Here is a 25,684-nt window from a genome sequence, read left to right as displayed (position 1 = left end):
TGTGTCACGGTGCGCGCGCATCGTAAAATTTCACTCTCATAAATTTTTCATAACGCGCCTAAAGAAGTATAACTTCAATATTTTTTTTTATTATCAATGCTAATAATTGTCAAAATGTCAAAATCATTTAGAGTATAAGATGACCTATTGTACGAGCCAAGGCTGTACATTTTACAGGCTCACTCAGGCTTTCTTAGCTTAGCTTTATAAGCATGGCGATTTTCTAAATCGTCGGAGTTACGCCCCGAGAGTATAGACAGACGTAGGCACTCTCTTCGACGGTTACATTGCATTCATTCGTTACATAGCAAAGTGAGTGAAAAGTGAAAAAATCCTCTATTATGTTAGCACCCCGATGAGCCAGGATCGAACTATTAATAGCTTTATATAAATATTGAATTCAAGATATTACATTAGAAAAGCATAATCATCAATTATACAGACGTTACATTTCAAAACGCATAACTGTTATCTGAGTTATGCATTTTACTCATTAGGTGATTTAACTGGAAAATGTGTACTAATTTACAAGTAGAATTTTATAATTCACTAGATATTTATTTTTTATAATGTTTTCTCAAAGTTTAGTAGTTTTTAAGTTTATTCATTACCCTTAACGGAATAATAATAATAATAGCCTACTTTAATTAATATTCACATTTCTTTCATTTTCTTGTAACATATTATATACTGTTGATATATGATGTGGCGTACTTTAATAAATAAATAAATTATTATGAAAATATATAATTTCTTTACGTAATAGATTATATAGATATATAAAACACTCACATAAAACATTCTCGATGTAAATGCATCATTTCCCCTTTTGAGGTCTCCCGGTAGTACCACGGCGATCGTGACGGCGGCCACAGAAAACACTGAAAAATATAAGCGAATTTTAACACTCAATATTTAGTTCATTTCAATTTTGGATAACATAGGTTAACATAATTTTGGTAAATTGAAGTTAAAAGCTATGTTAGAAATTGAATATTAAAAATTAGCGTTAATTAGACGTACATTTGAAGCAAGATTATTATGGTTTAGTTAAAATAGTGTAATTTTTTTTTTATTATTGTTGCTTAATATATTATAAATTACTAGAATTACAGAAAAAATAAAAAAACACTATGGGTTCTAACGTTGGGGCTTGAAACTACAGTACTTCCTAACAAACTAAAGAGTTAAAAAATTTTTAATAAAAAATCCGGTTAAAAAAAGGTTTTATAATCGTCGCTTCAATGGCTATTAATTCAGGAATCAGGGTATTGAACATATTACACTTGACATTGTGCTTCCGGGACTCATATAACTGATATTCGGAGTTTGGGAAACCTACCTACTTCTTTCAAGTTTAAGAAATATAAAAAAAAAACTAAAAAAATATAAAAAAAGAAATATAGTGGATAAAGTGTATACAATAACATAACCAACATAAACATAAACAAACAATAACATAAACAAATCTAATCAAATTAAAGAAACTTTATTTAAAACAAAAATGTGTGCGTGTAGTAGTGTACACAGTACACACGTAAGAAGTGAAACTTCTTTATGAACTTATTTTTTCAAAAAATGATCTACTATATGCAACTTTACAGAAATTGGTTAAATAATGTTAAATTAGATAAAGTTTTAGAAAAGGCTTTATTATCATAGACATGAATACAAATAATAAAATTATTTCATTTTACCTTATTACTACTAAGATTATGACAGAATTTCATTAATTGTAATATAACTATTACTATCAATGTTATAGTTATTATATATTTTTGCTATTAATGCCTTTGAATCTCTTCGAATCAACCATGGTAGGGACAAAAAAATAATAATGCGTAAAGGAAAACTGTGACGCGCAACCGAAAACTGTGACGGTAAATTTTTTTCCAACGCCGATAAAGAAGTTTCACTTCAATACAAAAACAAAATAAACTTAAAACTATTCGGTGTTAATTGAACCAACAATACTAAATAAATGTTTTAAATAGAAAAAATAACTTACAATAAAATAAAGCGATCTTCATACTGCCAGTCGACCCGTCCTCTTGCCGGCCACACTCTAACCTGTTGTACAAAGGTTTTACTCTCTTTAAATATATGTCAATGCGTGATAGTAATTCATAGGGTGCGTCCACATCTGGCGAATATGCCGCGAATGTGCAGCTCGCGAGCAGTTTGCGAGGTGCGCGCGTGCAGTCACGGCAATGGTAGCGTTAAATTTATTTTTATGGACAGATCCTTTATAGCCACTGTGTGAGCCCAGTTTTTATAGAGCTCTTGCTTAAGACGGGAAGCCTCTCTGCAAGAATGACCGAACCATGGCCGAGATTTACCACGAATGGGAACCACAGAGTATGGGTAATGGGATATAGAGTTCCATTGCTTGTAGCACCACATCTCTCACTCAGCGACTCTCTCTCTCACTCGACTCAGCGCTGGCGTCAAGACCCTTGAAGCAGACTTGTGACCATGGGTATGCTGCAAAGAAATAACGCATGTCATCCCAATTGGCCGATTTGTAATGCCAGACACGACGGCATTCCGAAAACTGCGGGAGTGTTCGACGTCTAATTGCCATAACGGTAGGCACCAAGCAGTGGTCGGAGGACCCCAGAGGGACATCCACAATAACCTCATAGAAGCCTGGATGAGAAGTCAGTATAAGATCTAATAGCGAAGGCTGATGGTCAGCTCGGTCTGGTATTCGCGTAGGCGAAATTATGGTAGCCTCTTCCCAAATAGTCGGTCGTACGAGAATTCCACCACTCAAAATGATGGGCATTGAAATCACCCAGTATAACGACTTCAGCAGGCGAAAGAGACAGAAGGGAATCGAGAGCAGTTTAAACATGTTCTATAAATCGATCAACTTCGGTGTTGTCGCTGTGTGACCTGTAAAGGCCACCGTACCCACAAGGTAGAATATCAAGGTAGATCTTCATTTTTTGGTACTGAAAAATATTTTTAGAAGGTATAAAATTTAAAAAAAAATACTTGGTGAGACCAAGTTCTCTTATTTTTTTATCTATATCTATATTTTTATATAGCATAAAATAACAAAAATTTCATGCTTATTATTTGACCGGTATAATTGGGTATAATGCAAATAATAGGCGTGAATCTCTGATAGCAGCAACATAATAAGTACTCTGTAACAGCGAACCTGATTTTAATATCAAGATTTTACACCACACGATTTCAAGGTTGCGAAGTTCAACCTTTTTGTATTTTCATGTATTGCATCTTTGGCTATATCTTTAGCACGTGGGTAATACTGAAAATGTTTAGAACTGGCCAGTTGGAAACATTTTGAATTTCAATTTTAGAACACTTTGGTAACCTAACCTATATTGCATTAATTTGTCATTTGATTTTGTAAAGTGTGGCGGCAAATCTAAAACTCTTGTTACACGTGGAAGTGAACCCAATGCGACATTTTCGGTCAATGATTTTTTATTAGGACTTTCGTTGTGGACTAACTGAGCAAAAAAGCTATGATTGAGCGCAAAAGCGTAAATGCATTTTTTTAGTCAAAGCCCCAAGTTGACAGTTGCAGAAGTCCAAGAACATCTGGTCCGACATTTTCTTGGACCTGCAGCATTAAACATAGAACTCCGAATCTCCCTCAAAGATATTCGATCTCCTATAGCTCTTCAGAAACTATTGCTTCTTCACGCAATTCTGGACATTCTCTGCAAGAATTTCCTCGAAATATTTTCAATGTTGCAATGGGTGTTATGTAAAATTGAAAAATGAGGGATTAGTAACTCGTCAAGCGAAGCAAGTATACACTGAGTGAAAAGTGTAAAAAATCTTTGTGCTCAGAATGTAAGAATGAGAAACATGCTTGATTTTGTTATTTTTTCTTATGTAGGTATGAATATAATTCTAAGTATCAATTAGTGGGAATCAGTTACATTACACAGTTTATTTTATAAAACTTTTATTTGAATAAAACATTGCCTTTAGTACTTACTTGAGTTTTATTTATTGCATGTTTTTATTAGGATTATTTGAATTTTTTTTTTATTGAAAACTTTAGGTTTATTGCCATACATCTATTACAAAAAATGTGCCTTAATCTGTATAGATAAATGAGTCACCTGTGTCATTTTATCCCAAAACGTTCCTGTGACTCATATATTATGACTCATCGGACAGGGAAGTTGTTAAGATGGTTTAGGGTAAATCAGGAAGAGGACCTTGCAAAACTGTCAGTCGAAGTCGAATGAATCTTATTGTAATTTAATATTGAACGAAAGTCAACGGCTTTAGATATATAACCACTGTGATGATTTCATGAAACCTATTCTGAGCATCTTAAGTAACCATTGATTAAATAATGTGTTAGGAAGTATCAGCTGCATTATTTAATACATAGGAACACACAGGCTGACTTCTCACTGACAGTAGGTATTTATAATACTTTATAATTACCGTGAGTAATGGTTATAAAATGAATGTAAACGGAATATGTTATGTAATATAGAAATGTTATGTTCTTAGCTACTTAAATATAGCTTTTTTTGATAAATTTGGCAGGTGATAACTTCAAGGTAAAGGTCCTAATGGCAGCTAACAAAAAGATATTCAATGTATCTTACCATGTGTCACAGACGGCTGTCAGACTTGGGAATTATCTCAGAAACATATTTTAAAGTTGAGAACATACCAAAGGGAAGCATGCTGAGTGTAACACTGAGACATCGCAAAAGTGTAGAACAGCCCTGCGATTCTGTAACTCACTTTTCGAACTCACACAGCGGTTTTCGCATCGGCGGTTGCTCTCAAATCAGTCCTGAAGCAGTCATTTTATGATTTGGCATTATAAAAAGGTGGGAGCTTGTAGTTTATTGTTTATTAGAATGCCAAATCATAAAATGACTGCTTCACGACTGATTTCAGAGCGACCGCCGATGCAAAAACCGCTGTGTGAGTTCGAAAAGTGAGTTACAGAATCGCAGGGCAGATAAGATTATGACCAAAGTAGAGGACATTATAATGAAAATAAGGCAATTGAAAAGGCGCGGGACCGGACACATGACGAGAGATAATAATATAATAATAATATTTTTTTTTATAATTTAATGCTTGGACCTCATTCGGTAATCCGGAAGTAAAGAATTCCATCCTTCTCTGTTGTTAGCTCTGTCTAGCCAACAATATCATCTAGTGCGGATTTAAGCTCAATATATTTTTGATCAGAAGATAATGATCTTACGTTGAGGGTGCAAATGTAGATAGTATTTTTCGTTTGGATAGTTGTTCTTGGGGGGGTTTTGGTCGAACTCTCCCGCCGTGACCGGCCTTACTGGGAGGTTAGGAGTTGGAAGAGGGTCCGATTTAGATTGCTATGCTGTGTTGTGATCCGGTGTCTTCGGTTGGAGTTGAGTCGATTCTGTCTGGGAAAGAATTAGTTCAGGCTTTTGTATAATAGTATAAGATAGTTCTTCATGTCCCCTTTGTTTTTCTTAGGTGGTTGTTTACTAGTCTGTTGAACAATTTGGTTGTCAGAGTGGAGCGTTTCCGGGGACTCTGATAGGTTTCTGTTGCTTGACTGTTTCTCTGGGGGTTTTTTGTTGCTCAGTATAATAATTTTATCATATTTTATAAAGGCTGTGTTTCCTGCCTCTTTTTCTTGCTGTAGATCTTTACGCTTAATTAAGACTTCGATTGGGTAGTTTTCTTTTAAGTAATAGGAAGTATTTTGAAGGTTATGTTTGTTTTCTTTGTATTTTTAATTTGAAACCTAAAATTGAATTATATTACTATCGGTTGAACTTTTTCACCCTTTTTCCCCAACCTTCTAACATCTTCTAAGTATATGACGAGAGATAGTAGGTTGAAATGGACAAAAATTACTACAGAATAGCAACCACTAGATAGAAAAAGGAAAAGAGGGAGACAGAGAAAGAGATAGGCAGGCGACATAAAGAGAATAGGAGGCACAACCTAAAAAAAGAGCTAACATTAGAAAATAATGGAAGCAGCTGGAAGAGGTATATGTGTCACAGGACACGCTGAATACATCAGCAATTAAGTTAGGTTATGTAACTTAAACGAGTGTTTATATATATTATACTCGGTGTCAGCAATAAAGGCTCAATAAAAATAAAACTTCGAGGTGACTTTAAGTTTGAAGATGTTATTATAATTAGGAAATCGTTAAGTCTGACAAGTAGCCTAGACAAGTTAGCAACAAGTTTTTTTAACTATGTACCTATAAAGACGTTTAAAATAGTTTTACTGTTTTATTAAAAAGTTGGCGTAGCAGTTCGATTCGAGAAACAAGCTATAACATTGTTTTCTAAAGACAGACTATTGCTTCTAGGAACTACACTTATAACTTTACATTGTATTACCTAAAGGATACATCATTTTTAACTGATTCCAAAAACACCTGTATGCACCCATATGCTTATATTTCGAAGCTCCCCAAAAATCTAATTAAAAAAAATGAACCAGTGACTGGGCCTCAGATTTTTGTATCTGTTCAATGATCATTTGTCAATCTAATGGCGAATGCTACACGCTCGATATTTATCATGATATTTATCTTGTATTTTTTTAGTATACTACACACTCGATACGAATCGCGTCAGTACGACGGTAAATTTCATTGAGTACACTCGTACGTTTCGTGTTATAATAATGAGTAACAATATTAAGAAAGCTTGCGTTGCTATTATATTAGCGATAGCATTGAAAAAACGTATAAAGCGAAAGAAATGGGCGAAACATTGGTTTCACGATAGAGACAGAGATAGGACAACAGAGCACCACTCTAGCAATAATAAGGTAAGTATATTATGTGATAAAATTCATTCCCAAAAAATTATTGTGGTTCATCAAAATATACAGGGGATGAAAAATAAAGAATTAGAAATTGAACTATTCTTGAATAGTCAAAAAATAGACTTTTTGTGCATAACAGAGCACTGGCTAAAAAAATATGAAGTTTTGTTTAATTTTTGAAACCACAGGGTTGGTAGTGTGTTTTGCAGAGAAAATGCAATTCATGGTGGCTCATTAATCCTAATAAGTAAAAAACTTAAATGCAAAGAAAGAAATGATATTATCAGCCTCTCTGTAGAACTAACTATTGAAATCTCCTGTGTGGAACTGGAGCAATTCATTGTTGTATGTCTATATTGTCCTCCATCAACTGTCTATAATAATGTTGAAAATGTATTAGAGGAGATATTGTGTAAATTAGTAAAGTGTAATAAAGGGCTAATTGTGTGTGGGGACTTTAATGTCAATTTACTTTGTCATTCTAATTCAAGTGTACGCATACTTAGTCTTTTTCGTTCATACAATTTAATAAATCAATTTCATTCACCCACAAGAATAACAGCTAGCACCGCAACTTGTATAGATAAAATATATAGTGACATAGCCCCTTTGAATGTTTGTATTTTCAATAGATTTAAATCTGATCACACTGGTCAATGGTTTGAATTCCAATTAAGGAAACAAAAAATATGTAAAAAGAAGAAAATTGTGATAACTCCTATTACAAATGACCGTTTGGACAGATTTAGAGAAGCATTGGTCTATAGAATGCCATTTCTGTGTGGCAACTCATCCCCTAATAATTTATACAATACTTTTTTTGGATCATTTATTGATGAATTCAAGAAAGTATTTACTCAAAAGACTTTATTGGTCTCTGAGAAAACAAGTTTCTGTGACTGGGCAAATGAGGAGTTACACAGGAAAAGGTTAAAATTATATGAAATCTATGACGAAATGCAATATAACACTAGTGTGGAATTTAGGGAATATGTTAGGTTGTATTCAAATAATTTCAAAAAAGATTGCAAAACTGCAAAGTCTCAATATTTAAGTTCAAAAATAAAAAATAGCATGGATAAAGTAAAAGCTACCTGGAAAATAATAAATGAAGAATCAGGTAAAACGTCTGACAAACGAACTGATTATATGTTAAAAGTTAAAGGGAAGTTAATAAAATCTGACCCAGAGGTAGCTTCTTCTTTTGAAGAGTTCTTTACAAATGTACCACTAAATACGACCAAGTCCCTAGATTCTTCACCTGCTGCTGCGATCTCATTGCTAGAAAAATGTGTACCTGAATGTAATATTAAATTTCAGTTTAAACATATAACTTGTAATGATATCGTTAAAACTTTTAAGCTTATTAATTTTAAAAAAAGTAAAGATATATGGGGTATGTCAACAGTCATTTTAAATTCCGTTATTAATGTAATAAGCTCTGAATTGTCTATAATTTTTAACAGCTGTATCGATTGTGGAGTCTTTCCGAGACGAAATGAAATTAAGTAAGATTACACCGTTGTTCAAGGCAGGTAGTGAGTCTGATCCGTCAAACTTCAGACCTGTCTCCGTGCTCCCTGCGTTGAGCAAAGTTTTTGAAAAGATAATGCTAGACCAGCTTTCTTTACATTTTAATAAAAATAAACTCTTACATAATAAACAGTATGGTTTCACTAAGGGTCGCTCCACAATCGATGCCGGTGTGAAGTTGATTTCGGACATATTTAACGCCTGGGAAGAATCATATGATGGAGTCGGCGTCTTTTGTGACCTGTCAAAGGCCTTTGACTGTGTTCATCCTGATATACTCGTTGGAAAGCTTCAACACTATGGCGTTGATGGCAAAGCTTCCAGCCTGATGAATTCATATTTAAAGGGAAGGATCCAAAGAGTTCATGTCAATGGAGTCACCTCTCCGGGTTCGCCGGTATCAATGGGCGTCCCCCAAGGATCGATTCTCGGGCCTTTCTTATTTCTGATTTACATAAATGACCTCCCATTCTTTGTCAACGAAGTTCATGAGATGGTATTGTTTGCTGATGACACTTCACTTCTATTTAAAGTGAATAGGAATAACGTATTATTGGACGATGTAAACAATTCTATCTCTCGTATAGTTAACTGGTTTAATGTAAATAACTTATTGCTTAATGAGAATAAAACAAAATGTATTAGATTTACAACTACTAGCGTAAAGCGAGATATTGGTAACCTGAAAATTAAGGACAGTGAACTAAACTTTGTTGACAAAACTGTTTTTCTAGGCATAACAATAGATAGTAAACTCCAATGGGGCCCACACATAGAGACTCTTTCGAATAGGCTGAGCTCTGCAGCATATGCAGTAAAGAAAATCCGACAGTTTACTGATGAGGACACGGCTAAAATTGTGTATCATACCTACTTTCATAGCGTTATGTCGTACGGCATTTTATTGTGGGGTGCTGCTGCAGAGGTTCAATCCATATTTGTGCTGCAGAAGCGGGCTGTTCGGGGTATTTGTTGTGTTTCTCCGAGGGAGTCGGTACGGAATAAGTTTAAGGAATTAAATATTATGACACTATCTGGTCAATATATTCTTGAAGCCTTGTTGTATGTCCAAAAAAATATAAACGATTTTAAAACAAATGGTGACTTTCACCAGTATAATACGCGAAATAGAACTAATTTGAGTGTACGACCAACCAGGCTCCAAAAGATAAACCACTCCTTATATGGAAATTGTATTCGTTTTTACAACAAACTCCCAAGCGCAATTAGAGAATTATCACTAAATAAATTCAAAGTCCTCGTTAAACGAAAATTAATCAACAAAGCTTTTTATAAATTTGAGGACTACTTAAATGATCCTAATCCTTGGGATTGAATTGCTCCAGTTTAATCTTGGCGATTAAAAAGAGTGGCGGAAAGTTTCTTGCCAGTTCTTCTTACCCGCTCTACGCCCTTGACTTGCGAACTGGTAGTAAATGTAAATTTACGATTAATTTAACTTGACTATTCAAAAGTGTACTTGGTTACCTACTTGAATAAAGATATTTTGAGTTTGAGTTTGAGTTTGAGTTTGAGAAAAATATACACATCTGAATTTATTAAATCAAATTACCCTATCAATCGGCTTTTCATTTTTATTCAAAAATTTCAGCATATGATATACCCAAGACTTTGGATTGTATACATTTTCAGCTGCAGCACCCGATCGCTTCGAATCTGTTATTTTTTTTAATTCTTTTCTATAGTTCGATTTTAATGAATTGATCTTGGCAATCACGTCTTTAGCTGTCGCGCCTGGTTTAATTTTCTTAAAAATTTGAAGCAGCTGCTCATACGCATTCGCCCTTTTCACTTTATTAATTATGTTTGCATTTGAACTGTCACATATCTCAGGTAGTGTTTCTAATACAAGTATAAATTCTTTCAAGTGTTTTTGGTCGTTTGTTTGAAGTCCGGCGGGCGCCGACTCAATATGCGAGTCCTTGATACGAATCGTGGATTTTTAGATTTCTAAAAATCCACGATCCGTATCAATTATCGTCGATAAATATCGAGCGTCTAGTCTCTGGTCGATATTTATCGCGTCACAATTAATTCTGCCAGCGATGGAAGAGGACGCGCATATTGAGTCGGCGCCCAGCGCACTTCAAACAAACGACCAAAAACACTTTTAATGAAAGAATTTATACTTGTATTAGAAACACCGCCAAGATCCGTTCATTAAAATCGAACTATAGAAAAGAATTTAAAAAAATAACAGATTCGAAGCGATCGGATGCTGCAGCTGAAAATGTATACAATCCAAAGTCTTGGGTATTTCATATGCTGAAATTTTTGAATAAAAATGAAAAGCCGATTGATAGGGTAATTTGATTTAATAAATTCAGATGTGTATATTTTTCTCTATCTTGAAACCAATGTTTCGCCCATTTCTTTCGCTTTATACGTTTTTTCAATGCTATCGCTAATATAATAGCAACGCAAGCTTTCTTAATATTGTTACTCATTATTATAACACGAAACGTACGAGTGTACTCAATGAAATTTACCGTCGTACTGACGCGATTCGTATCGAGTGTGTAGTATACTATAAAAATACAAGATAAATATCACGATAACTATCAAGATAAATATCGAGCGTGTAGCATTCGCCAATAGGCAAGTAAGTGTAAGGCAACCCGTTTTCCTCGCGATGTTTTCTTTCACCGTTCGAGCGAATGTTACGTACGCACATAGAGAGAAAATCCATTGGTGCACCGCCGGGATCGAACCTACGACCTCAGGTATGACAGTCGCACGCTGAAGCCACTAGGCCAACACTGCAAAAATCCAATTTACATTTCACAAATCTAAATTTATAGACTTAATCCCGATTGCTTAATTGCAAAATATATAATTTATCGCTTGTTTAACTACACTAATTAATTATGAATGGCGAAAATAAATATATATTAATTTCACATTTGTCTAAAGGTAGTACAATTAACGGGAAATTAGCAGACAAAGGGAATACACGAGCTAGATATAACAAAAGAGGCGACGTGGTTTTTATCAAACCGTATTCTATTTAGACTAGTGCAGATAGCCTTTAAAATAAATAAAAAGTGTAAAAAAAATTACAGTAGGATGAAACCCATTAGAAAAGCAGGGGAATATGATCAAAATTAAAGGAAAAATAAATTACGGTCGATCTGAGGTCGGGAAGGGGAGGGGGGGGGGGGAGTTTTAAGGGTAAAAAACGGTTTATCTCGATATCCGGCAAAACTACAAGTCCTATCGAAGAAAGTTAAATGGCAAAGTTGGAGGTAATAAAAAGATCTAAAACTTTTGTATTCACACATTTTTCACATAACCTCAAAATTTATGTGAAAAATTCAAAAAACCAAGTTTTTGGTTTTTAATTTTTATCTTTTACAAAAATATTTTTTTTTAACGAAATTTGGTGAAAACTTACCTTTCTATGTCCCAAATACGCTGTAATTTATTTGATTAAAAATATTTATTTGTTCACCTTATTTTGAATTAATATCGAAAAAACACCCTAATTTTCAATCGAAAATCCTGACGTCAAAATTTCAGCTTTTTTCAAAAAGTTGGTGTGCTTTCAGTTCGTTGAAATCTCTACTTTCCTATGGTAAAAAAAAATATATATATTACCATAGTAAATCTTCTCAGAAAACGCAAAAAATCGTATGCAGTAACGCCCAGACCTGTCATCCCCTTCCTTACTTCTCTATGAATCTTCTTTAAATTATATATATGTATGTCTATGTAATGGTAACAAATGAGTTATATCACCTGAAAAAAGGTGTTAGCATAATTTAACTAACTCTAGACTTATGACCAATTATTGTTCTGTACGGCTGTGAAGCTTGGAGAATAAAAGAAGATACCTGCCGGCGCATGGAATCATTTGAGATGCGGTGTTGTAGTACCATGCTTTGTACAGGCTGGGTCCAGAAGGTCTCTACCGAGAAACTTCTTAATTAAGTTGGAACATGTTTTGTGTTGCGTCATGACCGCTACCACCTTCTTCAATTAATTATAATGGGTAAAATCCAGGATCAACGGCGTGTTGGTAGAAGGAAAAACTCATGGTTTTTTGGGAGAGGACGGGTATTGCAACTGCGAAAGAGTTGCTGCATCTAGCATAGGACAAAACACGCTCCACGGAACCGACGCCCATCTCCAGTAATGGAAGCAAAAGAAGACTTAAACATTCTTGTAACACTGATACTTTAGACTTTAGGAATATTAATACTTAATTTAAACCATTCACGAATAATATTCAATGAATGCTGGGTGTTTTATAACAGTTATATAAAGAGAGATGGCCTGATTATAATTTAGAGTTTTTGTAATACAAGTATAATATAAGTTAAGTTTAAACCTCGCAAGCGCAATTTTAAGCTATGGCATAGATTTTATCGCGGGCTTTGAGCGCGGCGACCGAATCAAGAAATTCCGTAACGAAAAAAAACCTTACACACGATGACGTAATATAGGTGAGCGTGAGTGCGGCCGGTGCACCCGGTACGCGTTAGAGTGAGACAGACTATACAGGCATTTTAGTCTGAGTCTGATAGAGTGGTAGATTGAAATAATATCAAAGAAAAAACTTGAATTAATATCAAACAAAAAAAAATACTGCATAAATAAATAATTATAAATGCATAAGTTGATAAAAAATGCTATGCAATAGCTTTACCGCGGCAGTCCCCAAGTGCCACATTAGAACACAGAGTGTTATTTTATTTTTGCTATCAAACATCATACATTCAAGGAGGATAATCAGATACCTATGAAGATTTGTTACAGAAAGGATATACACGTGTAAAAATGACATGAGAACTTAAAAATGCGCAAACAGATCCTCACAATAGCAGCACACTTACGAGAGGACTCTTTGTATCGAAAAAATCGCATTTTACGTCAAAATCAAACACGTTTTTGACATACGGGAATCATACACGTTTCTTGTTTAAAACAACAATTTCAAATAACACTTTATTAAATACATGTCAGCTTCCTCTTAGGAAAGTTATTTTAATTAGCTTTAACACCTTTTACAAGTCAAGTTCAATATTATTCAGCTTTAACACCATTAAAAATGGGTACATCGTTTATCCTTATTTCAAAGTAAAATGGTCTATTAGCAAAGAATGTAACCGGCGGTTGGAAGTCAGGAAGGGCTCCGTAAGTATTGATAACTGAAACAAAACATTGGAATTATAATAAAGTATAATATAAAATTATCGAACAATTATTGAAAGAAATTTGTGTAATATAATAAGTCAAGGCCAGTAACATCCAATAAAAACATATTTACTGTCATAAAAAATAACTGTCATATTTTGTTGTGTTACATGGAGCAAACGAGCAGTTGAGCAACTGATACAGCTCATAGACCGTTGCCAGTAGGCTTGCAAGTGCGTTGCCGGTCCTTTAGGTTACATAAGAAAAATGTAACCCAGGCTCCAATCTATTGAAAGTATAGTCCCACCAGTTGATTTAATATATACTGAGACAGTTATTGTGGTATTGGATCACGATATTTACTGACCGTCGGACCCCTGCCATACAGGCTCTACTTTAACTAATCAGTCACAGTCCTTTGTAGCACTTGTTTTGTTCCTTACAATCCTTTGTTCTCAGTGAGCATACTCATTAACCGATTTAAGTCAAAATTGAGTTAGAATTATATTTAATTTTCAGAATGAGTGACTTACCGTTGGCTGCTGCAGCTTCTGCGCCATCCTCATTGACTTCAATGAAAGCCTTCTGTATGGCGTCAGTTATAAATAAGTCATCCCATTCCAGTAGCATTTTACTTAAACGGGCTTGTCCGGGTTCAAATAGTTTCGTAACGTTCATCTGAAAAAATATTCAATTCTAAATTGGATTATTCTAATTGCCCATAAAAATGTAAGCAGAATAAGATTATTTAATGGAGTAGTAATTTAAAACAAAGGTTTTGTGTGTAATGTTCCTTATATCGAAAGGCACAAGGGAAAGAAGGAGAAAAGCACCCAAAACGAAGGTGGATAGAATATATAGAAGCTTTAGTAGGAAGCGAATGAAGAATGGAAGCAATGGACAGAGATATTTAGAAAAAGCTGGAGGACGCCTTTACCCGTGAAGGGGTTCCGATCAATGGCACAAAAGCAAGTTAGGATATTAGGATAACAAGAAAATTTATATAACAAATCTAAACTGTACTGTCAAGATAATAAACGGGCATTGATATTATTATGTTCGCCAACATAAATGAAGATTTAAAATCGGAAGTTAGGTCTAAGTATTATCTAAAAACACAAGGCTTAAAAAACTTTAGAAAATACTAAGTTACCTTTAGTAAAACATTTTTCAGGTCTGTTGTAGTTTCAATTTTGAACTTAGGAATTGTGACATGGACTTGTGTATCGTACATGTTATGAATGGCTCTGTCGATTGCTGATGGGTCTCGTAATTTCTCCTCTAGCTGGTCTATTCCATCGATTTCATTGGGGAGCACCAGTATCATGGATGCTTCACGACCTTCATAGAACATTTGGAGGACCTGTAAAATATGTTTATTACCTGTTAAGTACACAAACACATGTTCGTACATGTGAATAAAACAAAAATAAAGTGTGTGCGTGTTACGTTTACGCGCGATTGAAGTAAAACTTCTTTGGCATTGACGGCATATATCACTGAAATGATTAAAGATCAAATAAGAAATATCATATTATAATTTAATTATATTTATTATTCATGTGCTTAACAAAGATTATTCAAATACGAAAAAACTGGCCGTATCTATAACAAAAGAAAAGCAAGCTAGGATGGGAACCTTCCCTCTATAGTGGAATTTTAATTTGGTCACATGTTACTAGTATGGATTTTCATTTTAAATATAAATATAATAATAATAACGCAATTACAAGAATCAGTATCAAATAAAACGAGTGAATGCTATCCTAGATAAACACTACTAAGAAAAGAACTTAAATCAGTTCAAATGATGCACCACTAGATGGCGCTGACGGACTTATAAAAGGCGCCATCGTTGTTATTTTTAAATAGCGGAAACTACACAGACTATAGAAATCGTTACCTCCGTCAAAAAAAAATCCGACATACCCCCTAGTCGCGCTTAAAGAAGTTTTACTTCAATAAATAAAATAAAAACAGCCTGTATTCGGGTACATAATACATTATGTTTAACAGTAGGAAAACTTGACCTCCTACGGAGTGAAGATCTCCTGCAAATTCTTCCATTATTTTCCAATCCTTCCCCGCTATCATTGCATGTTATTATTGCACTTGGTTATTTAAACCAAGAGGTTTTACGATATCTGCAAACTACAAGAGTTATACAACTCTATACTTTAAACCTTACCTTAGCATCTAGTTCTGGAACCTCCGCGTAACCGAAATAAGATTTTTGGTACATCATCGGAACTGTTACTAATCTCTCTTTAGTAATATGGAACACCTGGTCGTATGTATTGCCATGGTTGAACGGCTTCTGCCAGAGACCCTATAGAACATTAAATAAATAATGAAAAACAATTTAATAAATTACATATGTATTTATATGTACCTAGGTTTTATGAAGCTGCTTGGAACTAATAATTTTAAATAGAACTTTATATTATGCTGACAGTTTTGTCTTGTTGCCAATTTAATTTAAATTTAAAATTAAAATTTGTGTTTGTTATTGTCAGGAAAAAGTTCTTATGAAAGAAATATTAAGAAAATTGCGCGGAAAATTAGATAATTTAAGAAAACTTGACCACCTTGTTAAGTAATCCTAACTTATGTTACGATAGCAATTTTTTTTCAGTGCATAGCGCTTTTACAATTAAAACTTTTTTGATGTAACCTATGGCATTTGACATAACATTGACAGAATGCGTACTGCACAAATCGTCAAAAGGATTTCAGAAAAAATAATATCGTTTAAAACAAATGCTTCGATTGGAGTTATTATATTGGTAATATTCATATGAATTAATTATATTGATAAAATACTTCTGTTCTCGTGGCGGAATACCAACAAAACTAAAAAACTAAAATATACGCGCCAGAAAAACAAACAAAGAATGTTCTTATATCATATACACTTTGTTTCCTAAATATTTTTTTTAGATAATTATACCAATTAGAAATCAATATTCATAGTTAAGACAGGACAACGTCTGTCGGGTCCGCTAGTTATTTTATAAATATTTTATTTTCTTAGCTTAAAATTTACTTGTGACAAAATATTTTATTAATCACACAGGAAAATTATTATTTATCTTTTTATTATTATTATATTAATGTGAAATAAAATAACACTTGGGGATCAATTAACGAACAGGCGCTATTTAAAGATTTAAGTTGGCGCCTGGTAGATACCGGTGACCGGTGTCTTTATAAGTACTAATGTCATTTTCACTCGTGTATATCGTTTTTACATCATATATTCATAAGTATCTGATTGTCCTCTTTGTAACTTTACAATAAGATTTAAAAGTTATTGCGTATTTTAAATGTTATTTTACCTTAAAGTAGATAGCGTTGACAAGAACAGCATGAGTCTTAATCTTCTCTTATCTTTAATTTTTTTATTCGTTTGTTCTTCAACCTGTAATTAATGTTTGTGTTAACCCAATTGCAACATGTTCATTTTTGTATGAAATTCACAAAGAGATAACGATTTTAATTGCATTGTAAGCTTGTATGGATTAATAGATTTTAGGCTGACTACCTAATGCTACCAGCATTTACCCAAACCTCTGCCAAAAAATTAAAAAAAATCTGACTATATGTCCTGGCAGAAAAATCAATTATCTAACCACTACAGCTGCCAAATCTGTATAGAAAATCTACGAGAGATAGAGAGAGAGAGGCACTACAATTCTAAACAAAAATTAATGAAAAACCCGTATTAAAAGGTGTTTCTAACAAATAAAAAAAATTATTAAACTATACTATGACAGAAAAATTTAAAATTTATGTCTAAATAATGATAGTTTAGAATTTTGAAATTATTGTTGTTAAATGTATTTATTACCCAAGCGTTGATTTCGTTAGCGGTTTTCTGTGCTTGAGTAAAGTCTACATTTTTGAATTCGGAATCAAACACGTCACGGATGGTCGTTGCAAAGTTTTCATATACTTCAGATTTGGACGTGACGTATATTTTACTTGCTGTTTTAAGTTCCACTCCATTTATGGTTTTTAAGTTTCTTTTGGCCTTTGAAAACGCAGCTATTATCTGAAACATTTATAAAAACACCATAACTTTTGAGATGAAAGATGCATTAAATAAAAATAAAATAAAATATGTTTATTATGGAACATATGATACATGTAACACTTATTCCACGTCATTAAATTTGAATTTGTAGGCTTCCCTACTCATCGGCAATAAGACAGAGGGTGTAGGCCGAGAGAAAAAGCCGGAGAAAAAACTCTCGGTACTCTTTTAAAATAGCAAATCATCAAACAGCACTTATTTTAAAACAAATATCGCAAATTAATTAGAAGTAGCCTGTCTAGCACTAGTCCCAGGCCCTTTTATCAACTAGATAATCGTTAACATTATAGTAAGCCTTTTTACACAGCTTTTCTTTAATACATTTCTTAAATTTATTAAAAGGCAAAGATAAAATAGCCTCTGGGATTTTATTAAAGAAGACTATCCCTTTTCCCAAAAAAGAATGACTAACTTTAGATATCTAGAATACGGGGAAATTGCAGCCTGCGTTTGTTCCGAGTATTAACATTGTGCGTATGTTCTATTGTAGTAAACTTATCACTATTTTTGTATACATACATTTACATAAATATATTGCGAGGGAAAGGTAAGTATATTAATTTCCTTGAATTTATCTCTTAGAAATTCCCTACATTTTAAATTATAGATTGCACGAATGGCCGTCTTCTGCAGGGTGAAAATAGTTTCGACATCAGCAGCATGACCCCATAATAATAAGCCATAAGTCATTAAGCTATGAAAGTAACTAAAATAAACTGGTCCAGCTGTATCGACATCAGTTAGTGAGTGAATTTTTTTAACCACGTAGGCTGCAGAACTAAGCCTCTTCTCAAATCCGTTAATATGAGGGGACCACTGAAGTTTTGAATCCATGGTGATTCCAAGAAATACAGTTGTCCAGATTCAATTCCTCACCATTTATCTATTATTTTGGTCTAGTATCCAAAACCCTTGCATTTTTTGCACAAAATTTATTCCTTTTTTGCATTAAATTGAAAGTTATTCATACTAAACCATTGGATAATCAAAGATTGTTGTTGTTCACATCGTCAAAATTCGTTATTTGTCGTTTGATTTTAAAAATCAAGGACATTACATCAGCAAACAAAACTATCCAATGTTTTTTCTCTACCATAAAAGTTACATCATTAAAATAAACAAGAAAGAGGAAAGGGCCAAGAATTGAGCCCTGTGGTACCCCCATATCTACTGCCAACCCTAAGGACCTCTTACCATTCACTTCAACCTTCTGAGTTCCACCGTGTAAATAGGAAGTCAGTAGATTATATCTTACGATGTTGTGAACTTCGGTACATTTAAATGCTAGTTTAGTTAATGATATAAGGAAGCATAGGCCGTGAAATATCTTTTTGGGTTCCAGATCTCTCTGGACCTTAAAAGTTAAATGACTTGTTAAATGACGATTCACGACTAACGGCTGTAAGTACATCTGCATTGAATTTGTCTTACAATAAAGCTTTAAAATGAAGTATAATAGCAGCATTGTTAAGAGATTGAGTATTTTAAATAAAAAAATACTAGTAAAAACTAAAAATAGAAGTGTATTTTTTTTAAAATAAAATTTATGTTCACTTAGTCATATATTTTAGAATTGATTGTTACTTATACTGTAGAAAATGCAGTATATATGTGATGTTCTTTATTAAATATACTTTAAAAGTGGATTCAATATAACATATTTAACTTATATAAATAAAAAAATAAAATATAATTAAAATAAACTTGATTCCCTCGAATAGCCTTCACTTACCGCAGTATCGTTGGGCATGCCAATGGCCTTCAGAAGTTCGTCGTGCGATTCACCCTCAGAGGCCAAGGCGAGCTGGGCCAATGGGGTCAGTACAGAGTATCCTGACAGCACTATACTCTGTTGTGGATTCTCCTTCACTATTTCCTGTAAAGAACGTATTTAGTATTTTAATAAACTGCAAAGCAGTCGTTATTTCATTATTAACATTTCTCGACGCTTCGAGTGCTTATAGTTATGGTCAGTCGTTCAAGAAGTTTTTTTTAATAGTAGGCGAACGGGCAGGAGGCCCACCTGATGTTGAGTGATGCCGCCGCCCAAGGACAGTGCCAGAAGCAAGTGCGTTGCCGGCCTTTCAAAAATTGATACGCTCTTTTCTTGAAGGACCCTAAGTCGAATTGGTTTGAAAATACTGCAGTGGGCAGCTGGTTTGGCTGTCTAGCTTTTAATATAAACAACAGACAATATTTATTTGTGATAATAAAAATAAGGCTACATTAAAATATTTATATTCTATTTGAATTATTACTTCAATTATGAACTATAAACACTAAAAGACGAGCTCGGTTGAACCGTTACTTTCTAAGGGGAGATGTGTCTGTTATTTTTCGTAGGCGTCAAGTCTTGAATCCACAGGTAACATCTTGGGGGAACACATAACTCCCTCTATATACGCCTATGCACTAGTTAACTACTACATATAATTAATTTTTAAGATTGCACGACATGTTTTCTATTTGCGGTACGTATGTGGTCTACACCTTTTCATTATCATATAATAATACATAACAAGCTTTTAATGCCTTTCTACACGTAATACTAATTGTTTCGCTGTAAATCAAATCATGGACAACTCGGTCAAGTTTTGAATTAAAAATATATTTCATTACAAAATACATCCAAATGATTGTTTCCTCTTTAAAAATCAGCCATTTCAATAAAGTCGCCGATTTTTAGGTCTTATTTATCCTTTTATTTACCTGTATATCTATATTTAATGGATCTCAGAAATGCTGATTTTCTCACAATGTTTAACTTCATAGCGTGGGTTTGAAACCGTCCTCGCAGAAGATAATATATAATTAATTCGTTGGTATGGCTAGTTTTAGTTTAGTTAACATTCCAAGGACACGGTTATTATATAGGAGTTAATTGAATTCTAAAAATACATCACGACACATCTTAGACATTGAAGCTTGTATGAGATACGATAAAAACAAAATCTAGCATAAGCTATATGAATAAATGTGTTTATGTATTATAACAATGCATTACAATGTATAAGATTTGGAAACCCGTTTAAGTAAAAAAATAACCGTGTCAGGGTGTCCATAACAAATTAAAAAAGGGTGCGTGTACTTGTGTACACGCGCGTAAGAAGTTATAATTCTTTGGCATTAATAAAAATAGTTTTTGATTGTATGCAAATAATTAAATACAATTATTAAGTAATGTCAAAATTATGTCCAATGCCGTAGCATCTTCTGTGGGCAACTTCATTCTGATAATTTTGTGTCACGGTGCGCGCGCATCGTAAAATTTCACTCTCATAAATTTTTCATAACGCGCCTAAAAAAGTATAACTTCAATATTTTTTTTTATTATCAATGCTAATAATTGTCAAAATGTCAAAATCATTTAGAGTATAAGATGACCTATTGTACGAGCCAAGGCTGTACATTTTACAGGCTCACTCAGGCTTTCTTAGCTTAGCTTTATAAGCATGGCGATTTTCTAAATCGTCGGAGTTACGCCCCGAGAGTATAGACAGACGTAGGCACTCTCTTCGACGGTTACATTGCATTCATTCGTTACATAGCAAAGTGAGTGAAAAGTGAAAAAATCCTCTATTATGTTAGCACCCCGATGAGCCAGGATCGAACTATTAATAGCTTTATATAAATATTGAATTCAAGATATTACAGTAGAAAAGCATAATTATCAATTACACAGACGTTACATTTCAAAACCCATAACTGTTATCTGAGTTATGCATTTTACTCATTAGGTGATCTGACTGGAAAATGTATACTAATTTACAAGTAGAATTTTATAATCCACTAGATATTTATTTTTTATAATGTTTTCTCAAAGTTTAGTAGTTTTTAAGTTTATTCATTACCCTTAACGGAATAATAATAATAATAGCCTACTTTAATTAATATTCACATTTCTTTCATTTTCTTGTAACATATTATATACTGTTGATATATGATGTGGCGTACTTTAATAAATAAATAAATTATTATGAAAATATATAATTTCTTTACGTAATAGATTATATAGATATATAAAACACTCACATAAAACATTCTCGATGTAAATGCATCATTTCCCCTTTTGAGGTCTCCCGGTAGTACCACGGCGATCGTGACGGCGGCCACAGAAAACACTGAAAAATATTAGCGAATTTTAACACTCAATATTTAGTTCATTTCAATTTTGGATAACATAGGTTAACATAATTTTGGTAAATTGAAGTTAAAAGCTATGTTAGAAATTGAATATTAAAAATTAGCGTTAATTAGACGTACATTTGAAGCAAGATTATTATGGTTTAGTTAAAATAGTGTAATTTTTTTTTTATTATTGTTGCTTAATATATTATAAATTACTAGAATTACAGAAAACATAAAAAAAACACTATGGGTTCTAACGTTGGGGCTTAAAACTACAGTACTTCCTAACAAACTAAAGAGTTAAAAAAAATTTAATAAAAAATCCGGTTAAAAAAAGGTTTTATAATCGTCGCTTCAATGGCTATTAATTCAGGGTATTGAACATATTACACTTGACATTGTGCTTCCGGGACTCATATAACTGATATTCGGAGTTTGGGAAACCTACCTACTTCCTTCAAGTGTAAGAAATATAAAAAAAAAAACTAAAAAAATATAAAAAAAGAAATATAGTGGATAAAGTGTATACAATAACATAACCAACATAAACATAAACAAACAATAACATAAACAAATCTAATCAAATTAAAGAAACTTTATTTAAAACAAAAATGTGTGCGTGTACTAGTGTACACAGTACACACGTAAGAAGTGAAACTTCTTTATGAACTTATTTTTTCAAAAAATGATCTACTATATGCAACTTTACAGAAATTGGTTAAATAATGTTAAATTAGATAAAGTTTTAGAAAAGGCTTTATTATCATAGACATGAATACAAATAATAAAATTATTTCATTTTACCTTATTACTACTAAGATTATGACAGAATTTCATTAATTGTAATATAATTATTACTATCAATGTTATCGTTATTATAAATTTTTGCTATTAATGCCTTTGAAGCTCTTCGAATCAACCATAGGGACACGAAAAAGATAACGTGTAAAGGAAAACTCTGACGCGCAACCAAAAACTGTGACGGTAAATTTTTTTCCAACGCCGATAAAGAAGTTTCACTTCAATACAAAAAGAAATAAACTTAAAACTATTCGGTGTTAATTGAACCAAAAATACTAAGTAAATGTTTTTTAGATAAAAACAATAACTTACAATAAAATAAAGCGAGCTTCATACTGCCAGTCGACCCGTCCTCTTGCCGGCCACACTCTAACCTGTTGTACAAAGGTTTACTCTCTTTAAATATATGTCAATGCGTGATAGTAATCCATAGGGTGCGTCCGCATCTGGCTAATATGCCGCGAATGTGCAGCTCGCGAGCAGTTTGCGAGCTGCGCGCGTGCAGTCACGGCAATCGTAGCGTTAAATTTCTTTTTATGGACAGATCCTTTATAGCCACTGTGTGAGCCCAGTTCTTATAGAGCTCTTGCTTAAGACGGGAAGCCTCTCTGTAAGAATGACCGAACCATGGCCGAGATTTACCACGAATGGGAACCACAGAGTATGGGTAATGGGATATAGAGTTCCATTGCTTGTAGCACTACATCCGCGACAGACTCAGCAATGGCGTCAAGACCCTTGAAGCAGACTTGTGACCATGGGTATGCTGCAAAGAAATAACGCATGCCATCCCAATTGGGCGATTTGTAATGCCAGACACGACGGCATTCCGAAAACTGCGGGCGGGTTCGACGTCTAATTGCCATAACGGTAGGCACCAAGCAGTGGTCCTCCGACCACTGCTTGGTGCCTGGCCTCATAGAAGCCTGGACGAGAAGTCAATATAAGATCTAATAGCGAAGGCTGATGGTATAAAACTCTTGTTACACGTGAAAATGAACCCAACTCGTGAACATTTTCGGTCAATGATTTATTATGACTTTCGTTGTGGGCTAACTGAGCAACAAAGCTATGATTGAGCCCACAAGCTCGTAACTCTTCAGGAACTTCTATTGCTTCTTCAAGCAATTCTGGACATTCCCTGCAAGAATTTCCTCGAAATATTTTCAATGTTGCAATGGGTGTTATGTAAAATTGAAAAATGAGAGATTAGTAACTCGTCAAGCGAAGCAAGTACACACTGAGTGAAAAGTGTAAAAAATCTTAGTGCTCAGAATGTATAATGAGAAACATGCTTGATTTTGTTATTTTTTCTTATGTATAAATATTCTAAGTATCGATTTGTGGGAATATGTTACATTACACAGTTTATTTTATAAAACTTTTATTTGAATAAAACATTGCCTTTAGTACTTACTTGAGTTTTATTTATTGCATGTTCTTATTAGGATTATTTGGTTTTTTTTTAAATTGAAAACTTTAGGGTTATTGCCATACATCCAGGTTCATAACAAAGATGTGCCTTAATCTGTATAGAGAAATGAGTCACCTGTGACTCATGAACTTATCCCAAAACGTTCCTGTGACTCATATATGACTTATCGGACAGGGAAGTTGTTAAGATGGTTTAGGGTAAATCAGGAAGAGGACCTTGCAAAACTGTCAGTCGAAGTCGAAAGAATCTTATTGTAATTTAATATTGAACGAAAATCAACGGCTTTAGATATATAACCACTGTGATGATTTCATGAAACCTATTCTGAGCATCTTAAGTAACCATTGATTAAAGAATGTGTTGAGAAGTATCAGCTGCATTATTTAATACATAGGAACACACAGGCTGACTTCTCATAAGTCAAAACAGCTAATTTTTCTAAATACATATAAGTATTAAAAAAATATGTTTTTATAAATTTTATTAAAACTTTCTTAATTCATTAAAGATAAACTATGTATTAAAATTCAAATTATAAGAAAATTATCATTATTAAACGCATTATGACCCTGTAAAGTGTATTTGGTAGTTAGTTATTCGGTCGTTTCTTTAATACAATCTCAAAGAATCTTTTTATGTGCATTTATCACGCTCTGATAAGACTGCTATTGTTTCCATAATGATTGATTGTGTTATTCTATATTAAAACTATGCATGGTATAAGATAACGTACCATTTCGACGGTCCCTACGTTTAAAGCGACATGTCAAATAGAGGGGTTTTCAGGAGAGCGTAATGAATGTTTTTTTTTTATATATACCTATTCTTCTCCCCTGCCATAGCGTCCAGGGACTTTTTCTTTCTCTAAACTTCACATCACACGCCTCTCGTAATAAATGTTTGAATCTCTCTAGAAATTTATCTATTCACTTTTTGATACTAATATTTTCTGAAAGTTTATGATTGTATTAACCATATTTTGTGTGTTTATACACGTTTTCATGAAAAACTTGATAGATGACTGTTTCTACATTATAAAATTTATATAAGCCAGTCGGTCAAGTCTAAGTTTTATTGAAGTACCCCGAGTCGAATTGTTTCAGAAATAATTCAGTTTCAGCTGGTTCCACATACCTAGTGGTGGTGTGAGGCAAGAACTGCCCTAAGAAATGCGTTACTACTACAATATTTTTCACTCGAACCCATACATCAGTTCTCCTTAAAATATGTGTGTTTTTGTATGTCGTGTTGTCTCTGTAAGTATTTGTATGTGAGTGAAGCCACCCAAGTCACTAGGGTTCTTTTTAAAAGAAATAACAATGATCTAGTTATTGAGAACCCTGATACCTCTCATAAAGATAGGCAGCTCCGAGCAATGACACCTTGGAATGAAACAATAAGTCATTAAGAACAAAGGCTCATTAATAAACAATAAGTCATTAAGTCTGCATTCCTAAGACGACACCAGTGACCACCGGCATCCTACCCCGCGGACGCCGCATCTTTTGTATATAAGCAGAAGACTCGTGACAACTGATCATTCACATCACCACCTAGCACTAGGCTCTAGATAATCTTAAGTAATTTGTATATCTTTAAAGTGTAATCTTTTATATCTTAAATAATTTGTGTATTTTTAAAATAAAAAGTGTAATCTTTTAAATAAAGTTTTTTTTAAATATCTCACACGTTGAGATATTTTGACTGGCGCCCAACGTGGGGCCCAGCAACGT

At 33.5% G+C, this 25,684-nt stretch overlaps 1 protein-coding gene across 2 annotated transcripts in view; it reads right to left on the bottom strand.

Moving 5' to 3' along the window:
• The window catches only part of LOC125055700 (alaserpin-like), a 32,513-nt gene extending 9,613 nt beyond the window's left edge, over positions 1–22,900 (bottom strand). The window contains exons 1-4 of one of the 2 annotated variants that reach the window (XM_047658184.1): positions 22,829–22,900; positions 21,620–21,708; positions 19,320–19,463; positions 17,342–17,545 (exon numbers count right to left, since the gene is read on the bottom strand). In XM_047658184.1, the coding sequence (XP_047514140.1) occupies positions 17,342–17,545; positions 19,320–19,463; positions 21,620–21,708; positions 22,829–22,850 (459 nt within the window). In that variant the 5' untranslated portion in view covers positions 22,851–22,900. Of the gene's footprint in view, positions 1–792; positions 882–2,008; positions 2,098–17,341; positions 17,546–19,319; positions 19,464–21,619; positions 21,709–22,828 lie in introns of those variants that run through there. The other variant, XM_047658183.1, reaches the window with a different exon arrangement.
• Positions 22,901–25,684: the final 2,784 nt, after the last annotated feature.

This window comes from Pieris napi, chromosome 14 (assembly GCF_905475465.1).
Source record: "Pieris napi chromosome 14, ilPieNapi1.2, whole genome shotgun sequence".
In the NCBI taxonomy this organism is placed as follows: Eukaryota; Metazoa; Arthropoda; class Insecta; order Lepidoptera; family Pieridae; genus Pieris; species Pieris napi.
The sequence above is the reverse complement of the archived record's forward strand: the minus strand, read 5'-3'. Positions and strand labels throughout refer to the sequence as shown.